Below are 22,912 nucleotides of genomic sequence, written 5' to 3' on the forward strand. Positions count from 1 at the left end.
GAATCCGCATCTTAATGATATTTATCGTTTGACTTTTTTGATAGCTTATTTTGAGTGCAAAAGAAAATGAAAACTTTGAATCATTGATTGCAAGATTGTAAATGGCACCAGTATCGTATGGCATAGAGTGCATTTCGTAGAGGTTTTGCCCTGATCGAAAACGTTGGTCGACCTGGTAGTTAAGAAAATAGACAAGCGAGAATTTTTTATAGAGAAAATTATTGTTTCAACCATTGCCATCGAAAATGCGAGTTTTTGAAGAGAAAATTTCAGAATCATTGCATGATCAATTTTGTTGACAAAATTGTCAAACATTTGTATTGTTGATTTGTAGAAAAAAAGCAATGTATCAATCTAATATTTTCCCAAAACCGTTTTCATGTCCCTTCAGTACTATCACAAGATCTTCTGAAAGTAATTATTCTGTATCCAATTATTTGAATTATAGTAGTTCTGCAAAGTATTAATTACTTTAGCCACCAAATTTCTTGATTTGATTTTCTATATTTTACGCTTATTGTATGTGCTCAAGATCTTTTTTAAAGAAGAAGATTAGTTTGGTGTCTGTAGAGCGTCTGATCAATTGATTGGACAATTAAAACATAGAGCAGTTACCTTTGGCTCATGAAAAACAGTAAAACCTGAACAAAAATTGACAATATGGGCAGCATTTTTAATCTTAAGGCAAACTTAAATAATCAAAGTTTAAGGTTTATCAAAGCTTTTATAGGTAGCAACCTTCTGTATGGAGCAATTTAACGTTATTTTTTTTGTTTTGATCAATTGATTGGACAACCTTTGGCTCATGAAAAACAGTAAAACCTGAATAAAAATTGACAATATGGACAGCATTTTTAATCTTAAGGCAAACATAAATAATCAAAGTTTAACGTTTATCAAAGCTTTTATAGGTAGCAATCTTCTGTATGGAGCAATTTAACCTTATTTTTTTGTTTTGATCAATTGATTGGACAATTAAACTATAGATCAGTTACCTTCGGCTCATGAAAAACAGTATAACCTGAAAAAAAATTGACAAAATGGACAGCATTTTTAATCTTAAGGCAAACATATATAATCAAAGTTTAACGTTTATCAAAGCTTTTATAGGTAGCAATCTTCTGTATGGAGCAATTTAACGTTATTTTTTTGTTTTGATCAATTGATTGGACAATTAAATATAGAGCAGTTACCTTTGGCTCATGAAAAACAGTCAAACCTGAACAAAAATTGACAATATGGACAGCATTTTTAATCTTAAGGCAAACTTAAATAATCAAAGTTTAAGGTTTATCAAAGCTTTTATAGGTAGCAACCTTCCGTATGGAGCAATTTAACGTTATTTTTTTTTGTTTTCATCAATTGATTGGACAATTAAACTATAGAGCAGTTACCTTTGGCTCATGAAAACAGTAAAACCTGAATATAAATTGACAATATGGAAAGCATTTTTAATTTTAAGGCAAACATATATAATCAAAGTTTAACGTTTATCAAAGCTTTTATAGGTAGCAACCTTCCCTATGGAGCAATTTAACGTTATTTTTTTTGTTTTCATCAATTGATTGGACAATTATACTATAGAGCAGTTACCTTTGGCTAATGAAAACAGTAAAACCTGAATATAAATTGACAATATGGAAAGCATTTTTAATCTTAAGGCAAACATATTTAATCAAAGTTTAACGTTTATCAAAGCTTTTATAGGTAGCAATCTTCTTTATGGACCAATTTAACGTTATTTTTTTGTTTTGATCAATTGATTGGACAATTAAACTATAGAGCAGTTACCTTTGGCTCATGAAAAACAGTAAAACCTGAAAAAAAATTGACAATATGGACAGCATTTTTAGTCTTAAGGCAAACATAAATAATCAAAGTTTAACGTTTATCAAAGCTTTTACAGGTAGCAATCTTCTGTATGGAGCAATTTAACCTTATTTTTTTGTTTTGATCAATTGATTGGACAATTAAACTATAGATCAGTTACCTTCGGCTCATGAAAAACAGTATAACCTGAAAAAAAATTGACAAAATGGACAGCATTTTTAATCTTAAGGCAAACATAAATAATCAAAGTTTAACGTTTATCAAAGCTTTTATAGGTAGCAATCTTCTGTATGGAGCAATTTAACGTTATTTTTTTTTGTTTTGATCAATTGATTGGACAACTTTTGGCTCATGAAAAACAGTAAAACCTGAATAAAAATTGACAATATGGACAGCATTTTTAATCTTAAGGCAAACATATATAATCAAAGTTTAACGTTTATCAAAGCTTTTATAGGTAGCAATCTTCTGTATGGAGCAATTTAACGTTATTTTTTTGTTTTGATCAATTGATTGGACAATTAAATATAGAGCAGTTACCTTTGGCTCATGAAAAACAGTAAAACCTGAAAAAAAAATTGACAGTATGGACAGGATTTTTAATCTTAAGGCAAACATAAATAATCAAAGTTTAACGTTTATCAAAGCTTTTATAGGTAGCAATCTTCTGTATGGAGCAATTTAACGTTATTTTTTTTGTTTTGATCAATTGATTGGACAACCTTTGGCTCATGAAAAACAGTAAAACCTGAATAAAAATTGACAATATGGACAGCATTTTTAATCTTAAGGCAAACATAAATAATCAAAGTTTAACGTTTATCAAAGCTTTTATAGGTAGCAATCTTCTGTATGGAGCAATTTAACGTTATTTTTTTGTTTTGATGCAACATGCAAGCAAGTAAAACATAGTCTGAAGTTTGCCTTCATGTAATATTAGTTCATGCAACGTGAGTATCACGTTCGTCTGCTGGCCGAATACACTAGGAGGAAAAAGTCTTATAATTCAAGAGTATATTGCGTCTGAGTCTCAACCGTCTTGCGTCAAAGAGAGTGAATCATCTATGTAGGCAGACAAAAGAACATAGCATAACCTTCGCTATAGCAGTTAATCATTACAAGGTCATAGTAGTTTGTAGCAGACAATGAACTAAAGACCTTTTACAATCATCGGGTACAAAAACACAAACGTCCGTCAAAGCGATTATCAAATACCTTATTGTGTTTGAAATACGTGTACCACAAAATGCTAGTCAATGTTTCTTACTGTAGCAGAAACGGATAAAGAAGTAACTAAAGATTAATCTGGATTTTTTTAATGTGTTCGATGAAACAAACTATCATGAAATTGTTGTTGGTAAATTCTGTACCGGAAACGTAAATAACAGCGTGGCACTTTTTCCAACTATCATTAGTTGAAGTCTTCCTTCGTTCAGAAAATATATTTGGGCGATAATAAGACAAGTTTGTGTGTTTGCATTTTTGTTCCTGTGTTTCAAAATTGAAAAAAAACTTTTGGGAAAATTTACATTTTAAGGCAGGAATTTGATTGAAAAAAAGGCAGGGATCTATTCCGTTTTGCCCCTTGATGTTTATTACCCCTCTTCATAAATTTTGATTTGCTATTAAGAACAATAATTTTTAAACTGCCGCACGGGCTCCTGGTATGCATTGTTTTCATTGCCTAAATAATCTCCAAACAGAATAGATGCAAAAATATTTCCAATCACTAAATTTTGGATCCAATATATCACCTGTGCCCTTTTTGAATGCCACTCGGCAAACTATGTGTCATTATGTAGCCTTTCTTTTGTCTGAAAAAAAGCGTTTGCACTTGCTGTTAGTATTGCTTGCTAGGAACTCACAGGAGAATAGATGAAAGATTTCGAAGTGTTTGCTGCTCTTACTCAATACAGTCAAGCATGAAAATCTTTCGAAGAGCAGTTTTACATTGAAGTATTGTCATGATCATGGTGAAACACCAAGTTAGAGAATATCGATCTATTCTGGAATCTTTGCAAGAAGCAGCTTGCTTTTTGGTACCTAGTAGAGAATTTCAAAATTTCATTCTTGCTTTTCAAAATTTTATTTGTTATACATTATTGAGAACACGAGATGTGAACGGAAGCCTTTGTTTCTGACCAGCTAAAATCACTCTAGGCAAAACAATGGACCCTTGTTCATGGCCATGCAAAAAATCTAGCTCTCTGTCTCTGATTTGTCAATGAATTGCGCTCTTAGTTTCTATTTAAGAATTGACCCCCCCCCCCTTGACAATGGGAGACAATAGGGGGGAAATTTTTCCAAAATAACAATCACTCGTTATTGTTGTTAATACTGAGTCAGTTGCAAACGAAATCTTTAAAAAGGGAGAATAAACTACAGACAAATTCTCACAGCGGGAATGACTTCTGAGTAAAAATTTGGTGCTAGAGTTGTTCCAGAGCATCTATATTGTTTTTAGAAAATGGAGATTAGGAGTCTTCAACAATTGTGGGAATTTTTGGAGTATTTTTTTGGCTTGAAAGAAAGCTGGCCTTTAATTGCCTAATTTTTGTTTACCTCAAGGTCACTTGGTCATACCAGGAGTCTGCCTGCTGTTGATTTACATTTTTCCTTTGTCAAGTGTTCTCTACCACAATTTTGAACAGTGCTCTCACGATAGGAAAGATTTCAGTCATGTCTCGGCAAACCAATCTATTTCAAAGTTCCGTTCTTTTTTGATAATTGTGCGAATAAGACATTCCGCCTTGTTTTCAAAATACGTTCTTCTCAGTCAGCAAAAAAGGTGTGGCTTTTGTAAAAAAAAGATTCGTCTTATATGTGACAACATTGACCAGAATAGAGGCCATAATTGTCAGTTAATTCATAAACTAAAGCGACCGGTAAAGCTATTTATTCAGATAGAAGTTGGCTTGAGGCAAAATTTAAATCAAAATTATGACAAAAGGGCTCTATTATTTCAAGTGTTATTACAACTGCGAACTAAAGATTTTTTCAATTACACAATTCGCTTTGTTATTACAGTCTTCACGGCAAAGTGTTACAAAAAGTGTACAATTTTGTATGTTTTACTTTTGTATGTTATTAAACTGTTTTAACTCAAAAGAGCTTTCTTACCAATTTTTCTCACCTGGTGGTAAAACGATACTCTTTTGGACATCAAATTTCCCTTAGGTGGGTTTTTGAAGCTGAAATTGAAACATTAAATCAGACAATTTGTCGTCTTTTTTTATTAAATTTTGCCTCCCTTAAGAGTGAAAATATTTGACAGGTTATTTTTACTTTCAATTATTGAAAATTTATTATCCATTATTTCGTATATGCCTTTACAGTTTTCTATCTTGGCATTTAAGTGAATATATCGAGTACAATAAGATTAAGTCGTTATGATAGTGAAAAAGTGTTCATATTTAATGAAAGATTTCAACAATTTTATAGCATTTCAACAACCCTATTCGCCAAATCGACTCTTGCCCTTTATTTACACGCAGGCGGGCGCTGAGTTCATGTCATTTGCAGCCATTTCAACCAATTATCACCTCTAGTTGCCAGCTATAACTCAGTAATAACTTATGTAATAACCAATTGGTTTTGAAGAGTGGTTAATATTGTTGCCGATCAGTGATGGTAGTTCAGTATGAGAAAAAGTGTACACCATTCAAGGTGTTGGAATTATGCAGATGTACTTTTATGGAGTTTTTACCCCCTCCGCACCACGGTTTGAACAAAGCTCTTCCGCCACCTCCACCCCACTTTCATCCTACAACAACAAGTAAGCATCTGAGTCTGTATAATAATAACAAGAAGCTTGTTATTATTAAACAGAATTTTGTTTTCAGACCTGTTTTGGGCTTGCCTAGGCTTGGATTTAGACTTAACCAGTCATAGATCAGACTTGTATTTAGACTGCCAAGTGTAAAAAGCGCCATGACCATAGTTCTGAATCAGTAATGAAATAAGACTTGAAATTAGACTTGCCCAGTACTGAAATAGACTTGGCGTTAGGTTCGGGAGGCTCGCGTGAGTATGCGAGTAGGCTTATAAATAAAAACGACTACCTTTTAAGCTACCTGGGGAGTGCTGGGGAGGCTTTGACTTCGTTCGCCAGATTTTATTTTGTTACATACAAAACCGGGAAATTGTTTGTTATTGCAATCTTGCTTTATATATTTGTTTCACGAGTTTATGTTACCGTGATTTCTTAAGATTGTTAATCAAATCTTACAAAAAAAAAGATATGGAAAGTGGAACAATTACGCAGCAAATAACTGTTCTATCTAAAGTTTTTGATGTCTGTAATAGAATTTTCGGATATCCATACCTTAGTTATCAAAGAAATCCAAATCTTGCAAGCAATCTTGTAAGGTAGTAGGGGAGTAGACATAACTTCAGTTTTTCTACAGCTGGTCGACAAAAATCTCATATCCTAAATGTTTTTATAATTTTGGTTTCAGAGGAAGAGTTTTTGTTCGAAAGATGTTGCACTTGCTACGAGATGCTTATAAATACCGTAGAGCTTCCAAATTTTGGTATGCAGAAGTTGTCCGGGACAACTGCGAATGGTTATCTTGTAAGATCTCACAAGGTTCTGACGGAATCTTAGAAGATAAACATTCGTCTTACAAGATCTTATAAAACAACCATTTGCCTTGAAAGACTTTTACAAAATAACCGTTCTTCTAAAAGAATTGTACAAGATAATTGTTTGTCTTTAAAGAACTTGACAAGATAACTGTTCGTTTTAAAAAAAATCCTAGAAATCCGTTTATCTTAAATCCCAAAGATCTGTGTTTGAAGCATTGAAGTCTACTAAACATCCAAAATATTCCTGAATAAACTCAAGTGCGCTCGCTGTTTTTTGTCAGGTTTCTTGGAGGGCAAGAAACAATTAGTGGTATTGGAAAATCAATTTTTTAAAAGCAAAACGGCCTTCTCATGACTGTCCATGAGTTCAGCGTTGAATGATTTTGGTTTCCGCCACTTCTTGTCCTGTTTTGCCAAGCTACTTCGAGGGTATTGAGGCCCATTTCAGATTCAAAGAAAACATATATATTTAAAACACCATTTTGTTGAAAATGGTAATATAGATTTCATGTATGATGACAAATATATGAAAAAAAATAATCGATTGAAGAAAATGATCGGTAAAAATCAGAGCAAAAATTGGTCACAAGAAGTGTTTATAGCATGAATTGGTTTGGTTGTGTTCCAGAAGTCAGAGAGAGACCAGGAGTGTTTGATGAAAAACAAAAACGATCAGAGATCATATCGCTCTTCTTTCAAATATTATATAAAAGTTTTATATGCATTTTTGATTACATGCTTTATTTTTGTTCTTTAGCGAGAACTGAAAGCTTTTCATGTTTTTCTTAGATCAATAAGAAGCAAACTATAAATATTTTTAATTGTTATTACCGACAGCGGCAAAGCTGTGAAAGAGCTCACCACAAATTTTAGCAAATTTTGTCCAAGAAGTGCCAATTAGTTTTTTTGTAACACAGCTAAGTTTACTATATATCCAATTTATTCCTCAAAGAACTCAATTCCGCTCATTTTTTTCTATTTCAATGAGAAACTCTCTTGAAAGGGTAAAAAAAAACAGTTTATGGTATTGGAAATTCAAATTTTGGAGCAAAACGGCCTTCTCATGACTGTCCATGAGTTCAGCGTTGAATGATTTTGGTTTCCGCCACTTCTTGTCCTGTTTTGCCATGCTACTTCGAGGGTATTGAGGCCCATTTCAGATTCAAAGAAAACATATATATTTAAAACACCATTTTGTTGAAAATGGTAATATAGATTTCATGTATGATGACAAATATATGAAAAAAAATAATCGATTGAAGAAATTGATCGGCAAAAATCAGAGCAAAAATTGGTCACAAGAAGTGTTTATAGCATGAATTGGTTTGTTTGTGTTCTGGAAGTCAGAGAGAGACCAGGAGTTTTTGATGAAAAACAAAAACGATCAGAGATCATATCGCTCTTCTTTCAAACATTATATAAAAATTTTATATGCATTTTTGATTACATGCTTTATTTTTGTTCTTTAGCAAGAACTGAAAGCTTTTCATGTTTTTCTTAGTTCAATAGGAAGCAAGCTATTAATATTTTTAATTGTTATTACCGACAGCGGCAAAGCTGTGAAAGAGCTCACCACAAATTTTAGCAAATTTTGTCCAAGAAGTGCTAATTAGTTTTTTTTGTAACACAGCTAAGTTTACTATATATCCAATTTATTGCTCAAAGAACTCAATTCCGCTCATTTTTTTCTATTTCAATGAGTAACTCTCTTGAAAGGGTAAAAAAACAGTTTATGGTATTGGAAATTCAAATTTTGGAGCAAAATGGACTGTCCATATGACCTTCTCAGGACTGTCCATATGTTTAGTGACTAATGATTTTGGTTTCCATCACTTTTTGGGCCTGCGTTCCTTGCTAATCTCAGCTTATTGGTGTCCCTTTTAGATGTTATTAAACTGTAATTTTTCATTGTTTTAATTTTGCAAGTATTTCACAAGATAATTTGTCGTCGTACAATATCTTATAAGTTAAAATTTTTTTGCAAGATTCTTGTAAGACCTTACAAGATAAAAACCCAATCTCGCCCCCCGTGGTTATCACTTTGATGACATATTTATCTAATCTACGTTTCGAACTCAAAAAACGTCGGCGAATTTGAAATTTTTTCCCTGTAGAATTTTGTATTTTTATCGTTATAAGGCTTCTAGCTGGGGACTGGCTAGCGCCCAAAACACTATCAAGCTTGAAAGGTTCTTCGAAGAAAAGTGAGTCCGTCTGACAATTAAGTATAAACTATTGTCCCCTCTGCTCTCTCAACGCTGTATATAAAAGATATTTGATGCGCGCAATAATTAATTTCTTTTCCAAGTAATGGAAATAATAATTCACTGAAATGTAGTTATTAAAACAACCAATTATATATCGGTTTTTTGCACCAGTGAATTGAAGCTAAGGGTTATCCCCAGAATAAGTAATTACGAAGTAGAGAATTAATGAACACAATAAAATTTTCTCCTCTAATTCAAAATTAAGAATCATAAACAACTTAAAACAGTTGGAAGAATCCCGATTCCACTAAGTCAAGGTACTTTAAGCTAGTCAGAAAGATCGATTAACCGTTTTTAAACACTCTTTTTAACCTAAGAAAGTTGAACTCGCGTGTCAACTTCGTCTCGCAACTATGACTAACTTGTTTGACGAACAAATGCTTTTCAGATTAGCAAATCTCTCTCTGAGCGTTTTTATTTTGCCTAAGGGTACTCAACCTTATCAGTTTTTTATCAGCAAAACGTAGTGTCGTTTCTTATAGAACATTCTGACCTAACGTCTAAGTGTTATAGGGGGCGTGTAAGGTCAGTCACAAGATGCCACCTATCTTATGTGAATGTTTGTTCGAGATGACCGGAGTTGCGTGTTTAACTCGGTTTGATAATTTCAGAATAAGGCACAATCCATGTTTCCTGCTGAGCATTATGTGTGCGAAATTTTGCACGTTTGCTTTTTTCCGCCCTAACTAACGGATACGCATCCAATTTAAACTATGATACCTTTGTTTCCCATTTAGGCTGGAGTAGTGTTCCGTTTTAAATAAAACTTTAACCATTTCCTTAAAGTCATCAAAAAAAGGAAAAAGAAATCTTAGCTCTTTGTGTCCATTATTCCCTTGTAGAATAATTTCAGTGCTAATACTTTGGGATCGACAGATAATTTATCTCAACTTTCCACACTGAACGAGGCCTTGGTAAAATGTTTTGACTCTAGAAAAAGTGTCGTTTCTTTCAAAGGAGTATAAGAAATTCGCCTTTCATTTATTTTCTTTGTTTTATTTTAAAGGCCAAAAGAACGGTTTGTGGTACCGTAAAAAGCCCGTTGTTTTTTTCAATGTGTAAGGAATTGGCCTAGGAGTGATCAGTTAAAATTTCATGGTGATCGGACTTGAGGAAGTACGGTTTTCAAGACTTGCGGGGGTGGTGGTGAAATTCTAGACGCTTAGTTTGAAGCAATTGGGAACCCTGAAGCCGTACCAGAGAGTAGCAGATCGATATTTCATGCTCTGATAACTCAGTAAGGAAATAGTGTGCACACCCTTTCTTGTTTGCTCAATGAACCTATGCGAATATAAGAAAACTAGCAAGTCACCAACTAGCAAATTCATTAAACCTTAATTCCTACTAGTTTTCATTTACCTACTAACTTAGAGCGCCAATGGATTTCTAGTTATACAGTCTATTCTCAAATTTCATCGTCGTGGAACATTTCCACAAGATGTCAGTTTTAATCGACAGAAAAGGCACAATTTTAAACAATTATGCAGTCGGTTTTGCAAACCAAAACTAATTCTTATTAATAAAAAGACTGGACTTAAAGTGTTGCATTCCAGGAATGCAAAAATTATCATACAAAAATTACATCAGAACCACAAGCATATTAAAGCAGTTAAGCTCGAACGGCTTGTTAAACAATCTTACGATGTCCAGGGAGCCCAGCCTATCGTTCGAGAAATAGTACGTAGCTGTGAATATTGCAATGAAAAAATTACTCATCGCCGTTTTACCGGTCCCTTAGTTCATGCTTCTCGCCTTACACTGGATAGAATTTGTTATGAATTAGGCCTAGTTATTAACGAAAGGCCGTTACTGGAAAACAATTGCTTCAAGAACGCCTCTTCGTTAGATCCTACTTCTTTTATCCCTAAAACCGTGGACACTATTGATCCCAATTACAATTGCGTGTGCGCTGCACTTAGCACAATTCTGACCAGAAACCCTAATCAAGGCGGAAAAATTGAAGAGATAATTCGTTCTTTACGAAAAGAAGGCCCGGACCGCCACTTATTAAATCTGATGGGCGCTTTCCCTCTTATTAATGGCCCAGATGATCTTAATTTTGTTACAAGAACATATTTGAGAATGCTAACCCGAACCTTTAGAACTAATATTTATATGTTTTATGAGACCGATGAGTTCGAGCAAGCCCACTGGGATTAATACACTGGAAACAAAATGGGCCCAAATAGAGGAGGAATTTACTTAAAGGCCGGCCTGAGCGGTGGAACAATGCATTGTTTTATTGTTACTCGAGTTAAGCCACAAAAAATGAGGGGTAAGTTGTTCAATTTCGATGACATAATTTGTTAAACCGGACTAGCGCACACATGACAGTTATCTAAATTAAATTAAAGTTTGCTTTTACACTGCATATGGACGCTCGATTTGCACTCTCTTCTTTATTTCCAATAGCGCTTGTTGCTCGGCTTTTTCGTCTTCGGACAAGTCGCTATCACAAGCTGGTTGATGCTGTTGTTCGCGTTGCTGTTGTTGTTCGCATTGCTGCTGTTGTTGATCGTTTGGTGGCTGTTGTTGCTCGCTTGATTGCTGTGGCTGCCCGTTTTGTTTCGCTGCGAGGGTCCTTTTCCCTTGTTAGACCTGCCGCTTTTTGTTCGCCTCTTTGCCTTCCTCTTGGAGTTTCGAATGTGCTCTGCCCGTGGCGTTTTACCAGCCACTGGAGGCAGTTTTATTGGGGCCTTTCTATGTCGAGCCTTTGCGATTTTGTTGTCCATAGTGCTATAATTTATTAAAACCTGACGAATAAGGATAATATGGAGCAAGGCCAATAACAGCAATTAGCTAAGTTCAGTTTTTAATGGAAAAATAAGGAAAATAAATTGATTTCCTTTCTTTGTAGTTTCCACGGGCTAAGTTTTAATGTGAATGACCTCGAGATTTTCCAACTCGAATAATCTTGGACTTATTTGCCTTGCCCCAAATCGCGCAACAATAATGTGTGCCTCTTATCAGGTGTTATTTGCCGTGCAAAACTCCACTTTTGGTATTGTTGGTAGTTTGTGTGCTAATTCGGTCTTGTCTTTGTTAGAACAAGGTATTTGAGTCCTAAGTGCTTGTTTCATCAGCCCTAATGTTAATACGCATATTTGTATTTGAGACCTGTCAAAACTAGGACCTATTTATTTTACCCGCGAAAGTTCTGGGTGTGAAAGATAAAGTTGCGACTAACAAAGGTGTCAATAAACTACGCAAGAACTAAATTCTACATTCACCCAAAACTTTGTTTTAAGTCAATATTTTAATCACACACTTTTGCTCCTTTTTTTGTCTTCTTTCTTTTATTTCAAATTTTCTTTTATTCTTTAAATTTTTCTTAATTTTTTGTCATTTCAAAGTTCTTTTCAAACACTGCTAATTATAATTTTTGAATCTTTGAGATAGACGATTTTCCTATATACTGATTTTGCGATAACAGCGAATAATGAGTAAAATTTTGACATTTTGTGTACTTCTGTTTTTAGGAGAGTTTACGAACCAAATTTTTGGATGCTCTTCAAAGTTGACCTTAATTTAAAACAAGATTAAACAAGAATGTTCCATTTCTTCAGCACATGAATAAAATGAAATCTTATTTTCAAATTTTTTATTCATTTTTTTGAATTTTTAATATGTTCAATATCAAAAAAAAGTTCCTGCTGTTTTAAAATTATGTAAATTTTGAAAAACTGGCTATTTTGCTGAAATCAAGAAGGAAGACGTCGACGAAACGTTTTTTCTTCGCCGCCTGCATTTATTTTTCATAGCTTAATGCTGGAGTCTATTCCCACAATATTTAACAGTATTTCAATGGTCAAATAGTTGAGAAATGTACCATTTTTCATCATTAGAGGATATATTGAACAAAAATCAGCACGTCAAAGTCGTGGGAAGGCGATTGTTTGTAGTGCGCGCGTTCCCAAAAGCGCAATTATTCTAATGTTTGTGTGTGACGCAAAAATGAACAATGGGCATTTATTTAATGTACAGTTTCTTTAAGCGTGGTGTCAATTGTTAATGATAAAATTTGCGAAAAATAATAGAAATAGTTTTCTTCAACAAACAAGCGAAACGTCAAAATTGTTTACAGAGCATTCTATTGTGTTTAAGGTCCTGGCAAACGCGGAAAAACTGCATCTTCAAAAAGCGTTGGTAAGTTTGCTGCAATTTTGTGCTCAATTTATTTTTCTTCCATATTCCCTCTTTAGCACGGTCTAATCAAAATTTCAGCTCAAAATTCGACGTCTTAAGTGGTTGTTGTCACGAACAACAATCCTCTTAATACTTGTAATTAGAAACATCTGACAATAAAGTCTTTTTTCCCGTTCAAGCTTCAAAGCTTCAACCTATTTTTCATCTATTCTCTTGTCTATTTGGAGAAGTAAACGTCTATAAAAGAGGCTTTTATTTAAATCGTGTGTATGCAAATTTATTTTGATAACATCTGTTAAAATTTTAATTCAGGCACCAGTGCAACTTTCAACAGCGATCTCGGATCATGCCAGAATCACATGCACCAGTTAACAACATCCCCCAATAGCCCGTTTCAAACTGAAGGAATTTACTCAACTTTTGAATCTGCGGTATCGTTACAGTCGCATCGGCACAGACCATTAGAGCGTTCTTGTTCAGCTTCAGCGCGAGATTTCAGCTCGCCTACGAATACTTCACGTGAAGGGATATACGAAACGTTACATTCATGCCGTGCGCAACGTTACGTGTCACCGTCAGACCAAGGATGCTTACTTCTCGCAGAACCGGATTACAATTCGGAAAATTTCAGCCAATCAGAACAGCTTGAAACATTTTGTGCTCATAACAATTATCAATATTTCCACCCTTCGTACCCCCTGCATTACTCTCCCGTAAACACAGCCCCCCTAGTGATAGGTTGTCAGCCACATCCAGAGCAGTTTGCGAGCACGTCCAGTGGGGATGAGCATTTTGGGGGGACATTTTCAGATCAGTCTGGCTATGACCCAAAAGTGCTCTTGTTGTACAAGGGTCACAAGCACTACAAGAGGCTGAGGAGGCCCCCTCGCGCTGCCAGTCACAGTCCAGAATTCTATCCCGAGTAAGTACTCCAAAATTAACATTGGCATTCTTTTGTCAGAATCTTAAGCAGCCGGTGTCAGCCGTCCTTAGCCTTAGTTCTCGACTAATGTCCATATGCATTTGATCCTGAGTTGATAAATTCTTACAATTATCATTTAACTATTAAGTCTAAAGAAGAGGCTGGGTATTGCGCTTGCACATAATGTCCCGACCCCTCTCATTCCTGTTTCACATTTTCGCACATTTTTTTAGCAAATAGAGGACAGAAATTAGCGAAAAGTAAAGTGCACGTGGAGCAACTCGCTGAGACAATAGTGAGCATTGTAATTTATTTTAATCTTTTTTATCGCAATCTTCTGATATCAAAAAAATAGGTTCTGACACTCAAGTTTACTTTTAGTTAGGAAGCGATTTTGATTTTTGGCCTGAGCATAAAATATCATCGTTTCTCAGAACACAAATCAATATCACAATATTTGCGAAGTAAAACGAAGTGAAGAATATGCGGAAAAAAATGAAAGCAAGGCATTCTTAGCGATACAAATTTGTTTTAGTCAACTGAGAAGCCTTGAAGTGAAAATTTCAAAGATTTCATCATCCTTTTAAAGAGGATTGAACAATAGGAACAAGGAAAGTCTTCATATTGCTTCTTCCGTTTGCGTTTTGTTCTACTTCAGTTTGGTCGAAACAAAAAAGAATGTTTCATTAAAAAATTTAAAGAAATCAAATCAGCATGATCAGAAAGCAACGAAAGATAATCGAAATCCAATTTTCATGTCACTTGAGTTATGAATGGCAAATTACTCATTTATGTGATAGCCAGCAAACATTGCTCGAACAAAAAAATTCCGAAAACAATATAAGCGAAGAAAAATTGTACATCATGCAAAACAAGTTTTTTCAGGTAATACAAGGAAACTCGAAAACTAGTCGCTCACGATTTTCATTTGATTGCCAAGTCTTGAAAACCATAACTAAAAGGTAGTGCTAACTTTGAATTTAGGATACTTTATAGTGAAGAATTGAAACATAGAAAAGAACTTAGCCAAAGACCTTAGAAAATAACTTAGAGCTCAATAACTTAAAATATATTTTACAAAACTCACAAAAACAAACATGTCAGTTTATAAAGAAGACTGCAACTAACAATTGTTGAAATTTGTGGTATATGTTTTGTCAAATAATGCTATTTACCTTCTCATACTGGTCGATCGATGGAACTTTGTGAAGTATTTCAAGTGAGGTAAATTTTCTCATATAATTGTGAATTGGCACCACATGATATGCCTCAAAGTGAGTCATCTCTCAAATGAAAATTGTATGTATAATTTTTTCTGTGACTTTAATTTCGATAATTTTTGCAATTTTTTGATCTTCTTGATTATCTTAAAAATGACTTTATTCGAAGACTATAATCTCTCAAACTCGTTCGAGCTTCTTCGACACCGATCGTTCCATAGCTAAAACTGATTCATCGAGATTGTTTTGCTATCAAGATTTAACTTCCATCGGACAAGTTATGGGGTCTTCCAATCCGTTGATTTGTCTCCAGAGTTTTGGTTGAAATCGTGGTATCTGCTAGAACTCTCACCAATTTGGAACATTGTAGTCTGAACTTTTCTTCAAAGTTTTGTTTGTTTGAAGCCTTCACAGGTAAATAAGCTCTACCAGCAAGGCAACAAAAAATCACAGCCGATGCCAAAAATGAATAGTGAAGACAGAATGAGGCAGAGACACGCGGAATGATAAGAAAATAAAACCTAGATTTGATGCTGCCTGGCTTTAAAACTGGCCTCAGTGTTGATAACAAAGGTTGGTAATTTCTGCAGTGGCAATTTGGGAGCTATGACTTTATCGCAGCCATAAATTGATACTTGATGGGACACCTGGTCAAAATACATCTTGATGAAGATGAAGCAATCCATCAGTTTTTTTTTCAGGGCACAAAAGTTGATCACTCGCTGGTGAAGACCTATTACAAATGTCCTTCTTTTTGTGGTATGGTATGCCCTTCCAGAACGCTATGAGCATTTTGTGGCACAGGAGAGTTTCAACCCTGCTGACAAATTTGTGTAGCTAAAACTACATCTCTCGAATGTTGAGGAGAGCTTCAGATATACAGTTGATCTGGAAGATAATCAGCACGATGCCTTGTTGGCAAAAAAACATCTCATCTCACTGGCATCTGGCATAATTTTTTCATTGAACTAACTTCGAAGGAAAATTTTTCGCTCGGATGATAGATAGAAGATGATTCGAAAAATACCGTCGTTTTCAAAGCCATTAAACAATACAGATGGACAGCAAACACAATTTGAAAATGTAAAATATATAGATGTTGAAGCGAGAGAAACTATGGATGGACTACATATTTTGATTACTAAAAAAATTGCCTTTTACTGATTACCTGGCAACTTTATTTTAAAATTCTAGTTTAGATTAGAGAAACTTGAGCTAACTTACTTAAAATTAAAGTCAGCTTTCAACTAAAGCACAATGAAAGCCTCAGATTTTTAGGCACAGAAAATTCTTCCTGTTACCCTGCAGAAAGGAAATGAAACTCTAACTTTAAATTGGAGCGGGGCCATAGTCAGACTAAATCTTTATGAAACACAAGAAAGTTAGGCTTCAAAAAGCATTAAAAGTTTTTGCTGAACCATATTGCAGGCCAAAAATTCTGAACTGATAACGGAATAGAGTACAAAAACATAGCTTTTAAAAAACACGAAAAAAAAAACAAAAAAAATTGTGAGTATATCGTTCACGAAACAGATAGGCAAAACGTTGCTCAGCGTTTTAAAGGGATAGTATTGAGGTTGGAAGATGCCTTTGAACAGACTCAAAATTGCGGAGCAGCTAATTATCAGGGTGTTGCTTTCAGCATTCATATATCATGGACAAAACAAAAAAAATACGTTATGAAAAGGTTTTTCGTAAAAAAAACTTAAAGCTATCACCTAAAATATTTTGTTTGTTCAATTTATTCAAGCAAATGTGGTATGCAAATAAACTTCAAAGACTGTTGCAAAAGCTTCAAATGTTTATTCATTAGCAATTCAGATAAAGTTACAGCGTACTTGCTGCAATATTTGAAGGTAATCTTAATTTTTATTCATTTTTCTAAAAAGAAGTTTTAACAAATACAGTACTACCGAATTTTTAGAAAAAGAAAATTGAAAAAAATTGAAGAAGAACCACGGAATACTTCAAGTTCCTATAAACGGTAAATTGAGACCAAGAGTGTTTTGGAAAAACCAAAAAGAGCTAACGTCCATGCTGGAAAAAGAACAGAATAGGCAAAACCAGTTTCATACTTGAAACCAAAGAAACTAGAAGGGTAAAACTTAGAAAAGATTTAGAACAACCAATAGAAGCGTAGTCTAAAACAATCGGCAATCGCCAAAAGTGAAGCAAAACTCCAAGACGGTTACCGGTGATAGAGACGTTAGGTCTAGTTTTGTTTCCCTCAGGGGATGAAAAAACAAAGCTGCTGTGTTCAGAAGACAAATAAGTAAAAAATTTCGGAACATCATTTTTGATGAAAACTAAAGGATTCCGATAGGCTTCGACCAACTCCATAATGGTATGCCAGAAGCTGCTCACGTATTGTACAAAACTCAAGCATAGATATTTTTGAAACATAAAATTTTGGAGGGTGTTACTGCGTTGACACAAAAAGATAAGTGATTTTAATCAACAAAAACAGACTTTAGCAGTTTGCAAGAAACTCAATTCTGGTATCTAGTTGACCGAGAAACAAGAGAAATATTTATTCAAGGTTTTTGGGTGTACAAAAAAAATTGGGTGTACAGAAAGGCCATTGAGGATCTGACGACAAATTTACCTTTAAAGCTCGATGTGTAGCGAGGGTTTAAAATCAGGAGAAAGAATTGAGTACTCTGAAAATTTTGCTGTAGCCCTCGAACCCGAAACTTGTTTTAGTATTAGCAACTAGAAATAATTTCTTGGTAAAGCAAATGGACGTAAAAGAAACCAGATATTGCATTAAAAAAAGTGGATTAAGTGTTCCTAGAGCTACAAAAATGCATCAAGCTAGTCGACAAAAAATGGCGATAAAATAGTTCCTAAACTAAAACAATCGTTTCTTGGACTAAGAAGAAGCAATTTAAATTTGATTAAAAGATTTCTCAAAGATCTTAGTTGCGCAATGTATTGACAGAAACGGGCATCACTGCTCGCCGATCGTTTGTTTAATATAAAAGAAAACTTGTTCAATTTAAGCTGTGTTGATCATTTTCTGCCGGAACTGTGAAACACAAATTAACGTTATCAATTGTAAACAACATTGATTTTATCAGACAGAAACAAATTGAAGCCAGAAGATTAGGACGAGAGATGCGGGCACAAGTGTTGACGCAGCAAGATTCAGTAAAAGTAGCTGCACATAGGTTTAGAGGTCTAGTAGGTTCGTTATATATCTTACGAAATTGAGCAGACATCATGCGGATCAACATTGTTATATCACGTTTCATGACTCAACTTTTGAGAATTTCCTTGATGAAAAACGCGTGTTTTTGTACCTAGAAAAAGCGAAAACTCTTACTGTTTTCCCTTTTACCATCAATGCCACTTAAGTTGGCTAAACAAATTTTGACCTAATTCTTAATGTTACTGATTGACGTTTAACAACAACTGCTTTTTCAAAATTGGGGACAGAGGGGATCGGTCAGTTAGTATATCGAAAAACATCAAACAAGGTTTCTCCAAAGTCCAGCAACAGATTTTCACGCAGCATCCTTCCTGCGATGCTTTCTTCAAAGAGGTCAAGTATGAAGAATATGAGCCAAAGAAGAATCGACAGGCCAAACAGAATTGTATAACGCTCGCAACTAACCCACTGCAACACAAGCAATTGTAGCACATTGCCACAAATTACCGTTTAGTAGGAGAAAATAATGACAACAACCCAATTAAGGTGATCTACAGAACACACCAATAGATAATATAGCACCTGATGTTCTGACAATGGAAATGTCACTTGTTAAATTGGGAGAATTTCGAGCAAAACCTTTTCGAATCCAGATTATTACCTAGCAGAATTTATTAGAGTGGGGTAATAAAACATTAAAAAATTACGTATCCATAGAACTTAGAAAACATCTTTGGGCTTACAAACTTAAAGTACTTTAGTGAACTCACAAAGAAATCAATTTACTTGTTTAAAACGACAGGGCAACAAATAAATTGGAAACGGATTGTCCATCAAAAATGAGCTGTATCCTTGTCAAACAATGATGTTTATCTTCTCAAACCTGTTGATCAATGGAACTTTGTCAATTATTTCAAGCGAAGTAAGATTTTGAATTAAAATGTTAATTTGCATCACCTGATAAGCCTATTTTCGGATTTTTTTTGGTAAATTCGCTTTTGTTTATTCTTTTGGAACAATTTTTGCTAAGTTTTTAATTTTTTTGACTATCATAAAACTGACTTAATTTATTTTGAAATTTTTAATCTCTCTAAATTCGTTGACCTAATACAGCATCAATCGTGCTTCTTAGGTCCCATAGTTTGTAGTGTTTCATCGGTTCTGTTGCACTACCTTGTTTGAATTTATTGCGAACATTAATAAGACATTCGGTGACTTTGATAGAGTTGACAAAAACATGAAAAAAAACGGAATGAAAATTTTTTAAATCAATGGGCAAGTTTTGCTTCGCATATTTTCTCTATGATTTAAGCAGTTGCGTCTATCAAAGCTACAAACAAATAACTGTAAGTTTGAAAATGGAAAGTATTTATTCCTCTACAGTAAATGATAAAGTGTTGTATCATAGCTGAAGGCTGCTAAAAACCTGAAAATGAAAACGGAAAGCACATATTCAGGTTTTCGGTCGAGAATTTCAACGTGATTGTTTCAATTTGTTGTTTTTATTAGAAAATTATGACATGAAGGACGTTTTCTTACGACATGAGATTTTTCCAAAAATGAGGTCTTCTTGTCCCAAAGCGGACGAAAATTTTAAGAACGGAAAAGCTCAACAAAGGGAACAACCTCCCTGGGTAACACAACGTTAATTGGCTTCTTGTTTGATTATTCACGACATAAGACACAGCCTGGCAGAAGTTAATTGTCTATTGAAAACTTTAGAGCGAAATTGGGACGGAGTCAACTAAAACTTAAAATCATCCAACTTGCCATAAATTTTTTCCAGAATCATTTTTTTAAAACATGTGATCCAAAAACTGAGAATTTTTTTTGAATTTTTTCACAAAATTGTTTTGACTTATTAGATTACTTTCAACGGGCTTTCAATTGTTATCCGAAGAATGATAGTTTCTTGCAAAAAAAAAATCACTGGCGGAATTACTGGAGTTAATTGTTTTTGTTTTATTTTTTTTCGGCTGGCTGCTTTAGTCGCGGGGGGGGGGGGGGGGGGGGGGTCTTACCATTCAAACTTTTTGACAATGTTTTTGTTATCCATCTGCGTAATTGTTTTCTGACCCGTCTGCTCAGCCTTTAAATTAGTACACAGAAAAAATTATAATACGTACACTCAGTCATATTACGGATAGTCTACGTACACACCCAAAAACTTGATTTTATTTCGATCATTTCGACTGCAAGGTGAATAAATATTTTAGTGCGACCTGTTAAAAACCTTGAAAACAGAAAAATGTCTAACATGGAAAAAAATCTTAGCTTGAGGAGCAACTCAAAAATATTTCTAAAAGACAGGTTGCCAATTTTGGATTTCAATCCAACAAGAAGAATTTATTACGCGGTTCAGTTCGAGCCATTAACACTTCTTCTTTAAAATACCAGAGAAACTTTATCACTATTGCAAACAATAAAACACAAATTTTTCGAAGCAGTACAAAATTCAGCTTAAAAATAATAACAATTGTCATTTTTTTCTGGTTTTTCTTTAGACGTTGATAGTTTTTACTACCTCTCTGATTTTCGCCTGATCAACAAGAGACCAGAAAATTCTTTTTTTCTGTTTTCTGTTTTGCAAAATTGATGTTTTTGTCATTGAAGAATGTTTTTGTTAATTTAGCTTTATAATTAGTTTGATTTCTTTTTGAGTTTGAAAGTATTAGAAAAAAAACCCGGTATGCGTATAAATTGATTTTTTTTTCGTTTTTATCAAATATATTTTAAGATATATCTATTCTACTCGGTTAAGTTTTCTCAATATTTTGGTTTAATTAGTTTTTTTTAATTGCTTCTAACGGTAAGAAAATCTAGCTCCTAGTTTGTCTTTGTCCAAATTGTTTGATTTCTTGTTCAATTTTTTGAAAATGTTTTGTTTCCCTTGAACCAAGTGTTAATTTATCTTCTTGTGATGTTTTTCACGTTTTAAAAAAACAAAAACTGAGAGCTCAAAGTGAATCTAAGATGGGGGATAAAAACAATTATTGATGGAGTAATTCAGGTTTCTCAGTTAGTTGTAGGTTTGAGTTTTCGTAGAAAAATGACTTTTTTTATGTGTCAACGAAAGAATTCATTATAATGACACAATCTTAAATATTTTATCTATTTACAGTTTTCTTTGGAGCGCCAAACTTTCTGTGTTTGTTGTTTTCTTCGGCGACAGGATTGAAGTTGAAAGCAATAGTAATAAAATTATTGAGAAGTTAATTACCTATCTGGTTGCATTTTTTCATTTTTAGTGATGCTTTACTTTCCGTAATCTCTCAGTTGTAGAGTTAGCTGCACCTATCTACTTCTTGGGTTTCATTAAAATAAGCGCCCAAATTTTCAGAACCAGAAATGCTTTTTTTGGAGAGCAAAATTGTGTTTTGGTAAAATTTTCTGACTGAAATGCAAAGAGACTGAAACCATAAAAAATTGAAAACTATGCAGAAATTCTGGGTTCTTTGTTAGAAAACTAAGTTAGGGATAGACGGACTTTCCCTTCCAAATTGAACTCGAACGAATGGTTCTTCGGTTCTTCTCTTCAAAATACAAGAAAGCCAAAATTTAAAATCCTGAATTGCCTTTGTTTCTAGCGTATTAATTTTTGGTTGAGATAATCAAATGATAAAACGAATACCGTTAATCATGATACTCTGATAGTAACAATTCCAACGTTTGCTTCATAAAAGAATTTTATTTTAATATCTTCTTTTTCTTCTATTTCTTTATTAACATTTTTGTACTTATTTTTTTAAGGAACATTTTATAAGCTTTTCATACCTGAATTAAAAATCTAAAAGCTTTTATTAAACTGTCACAGGAAATGTTCCTGGCTGTTTGATTTCAATAGTTAATCAATAACCATGACAGATTCGGTTTGGTGGCGTACCGACTAACACAAAGTTTCTTTTGTTCATGAGATATAATTTTTATTGCGGCCTATGATTTGATTAAATTTATTTAACCTAGTTATCATTAGACAAAAAAATTATTAATAATCAATAAGGCTACAAAACAGTGGCTATGCGATATCAGTAAGTTTTCTTAGAGCAGGTGTTTAATGCCTCTCAAAGGAAAATGAGCTCATTTTAGTTAAGACCTCCATTTTCTGACGTCAGACGGTTTTGTTTGAAAATTTATGTTGCACTTTTATCCTCACGTTTTTTCAAATTATATGGTTTCCTGAATCTGTGCCAGATCAATAATTTTGTTTTTGGATATTACTCAAGATAAGGGAATCTGATATAAAACATTGCTGAAGAATTGTGATTACTGCTGACATTGCATCTCATTCGGTTTATTCTCGTCTTTCGAAAATTTAAATGTAACATATGATTACAAAAAATTTGCAAAAAAATTGAAACTTTCAAAGCCATTATCGGCTACATTTTGACTGTGAGGGGAACAAAAATGCTAAATACGAAATCATACTTTTCGGGTTGAAGAAGGAATCGTGTCATTTGAATAATGACAAGTAGCTCGTAAAAAAGCTTTATATGGACGATTTTTTGCCCGAACGGCAGTTCTTTAGTATAGAATGTTTGAATTCATCAGAGAAAATTATCTAAGTTTTGACCCATTTCTTATCCAAGTTCTACTAAGAGACGTCAGTTTTAATAACCAAATGACATTTCATTTGAAGCATTCTTTAAAATTGTGAGATTAAATGTATCCTGGTTTCAATTTACTTTGAACTGTTCATTTCTTGTAACATATTAGCAATTCAAGATCTGAAATCTGACCTTACCTAACTCAAATTGTCTGGAAATGTCTCATAGTCAATCAAAAGATGAGT

General features: G+C 33.9%; 1 protein-coding gene across 2 annotated transcripts in view; it reads left to right on the forward strand.

Annotated features, from left to right (window-relative positions):
* LOC142339458 (uncharacterized) overlaps positions 1-22,912 on the forward strand; it is a 191,329-nt gene that overhangs the window by 15,941 nt on the left and 152,476 nt on the right. Inside the window, exons 1-3 of one of the 2 annotated variants that reach the window (XM_075389496.1) lie at positions 4,947-5,605; positions 12,789-12,830; positions 13,143-13,752. In XM_075389496.1, coding sequence (XP_075245611.1) covers positions 5,458-5,605; positions 12,789-12,830; positions 13,143-13,752 — 800 coding nt within the window. In that variant the 5' untranslated portion in view covers positions 4,947-5,457. Of the gene's footprint in view, positions 1-4,946; positions 5,606-12,788; positions 12,831-13,142; positions 13,753-22,912 lie in introns of those variants that run through there. The other variant, XM_075389495.1, reaches the window with a different exon arrangement.

This window comes from Convolutriloba macropyga, chromosome 5, assembly GCF_964194025.1.
Source record: "Convolutriloba macropyga chromosome 5, txConMacr16.3, whole genome shotgun sequence".
NCBI classification, from domain to species: Eukaryota; Metazoa; Xenacoelomorpha; order Acoela; family Convolutidae; genus Convolutriloba; species Convolutriloba macropyga.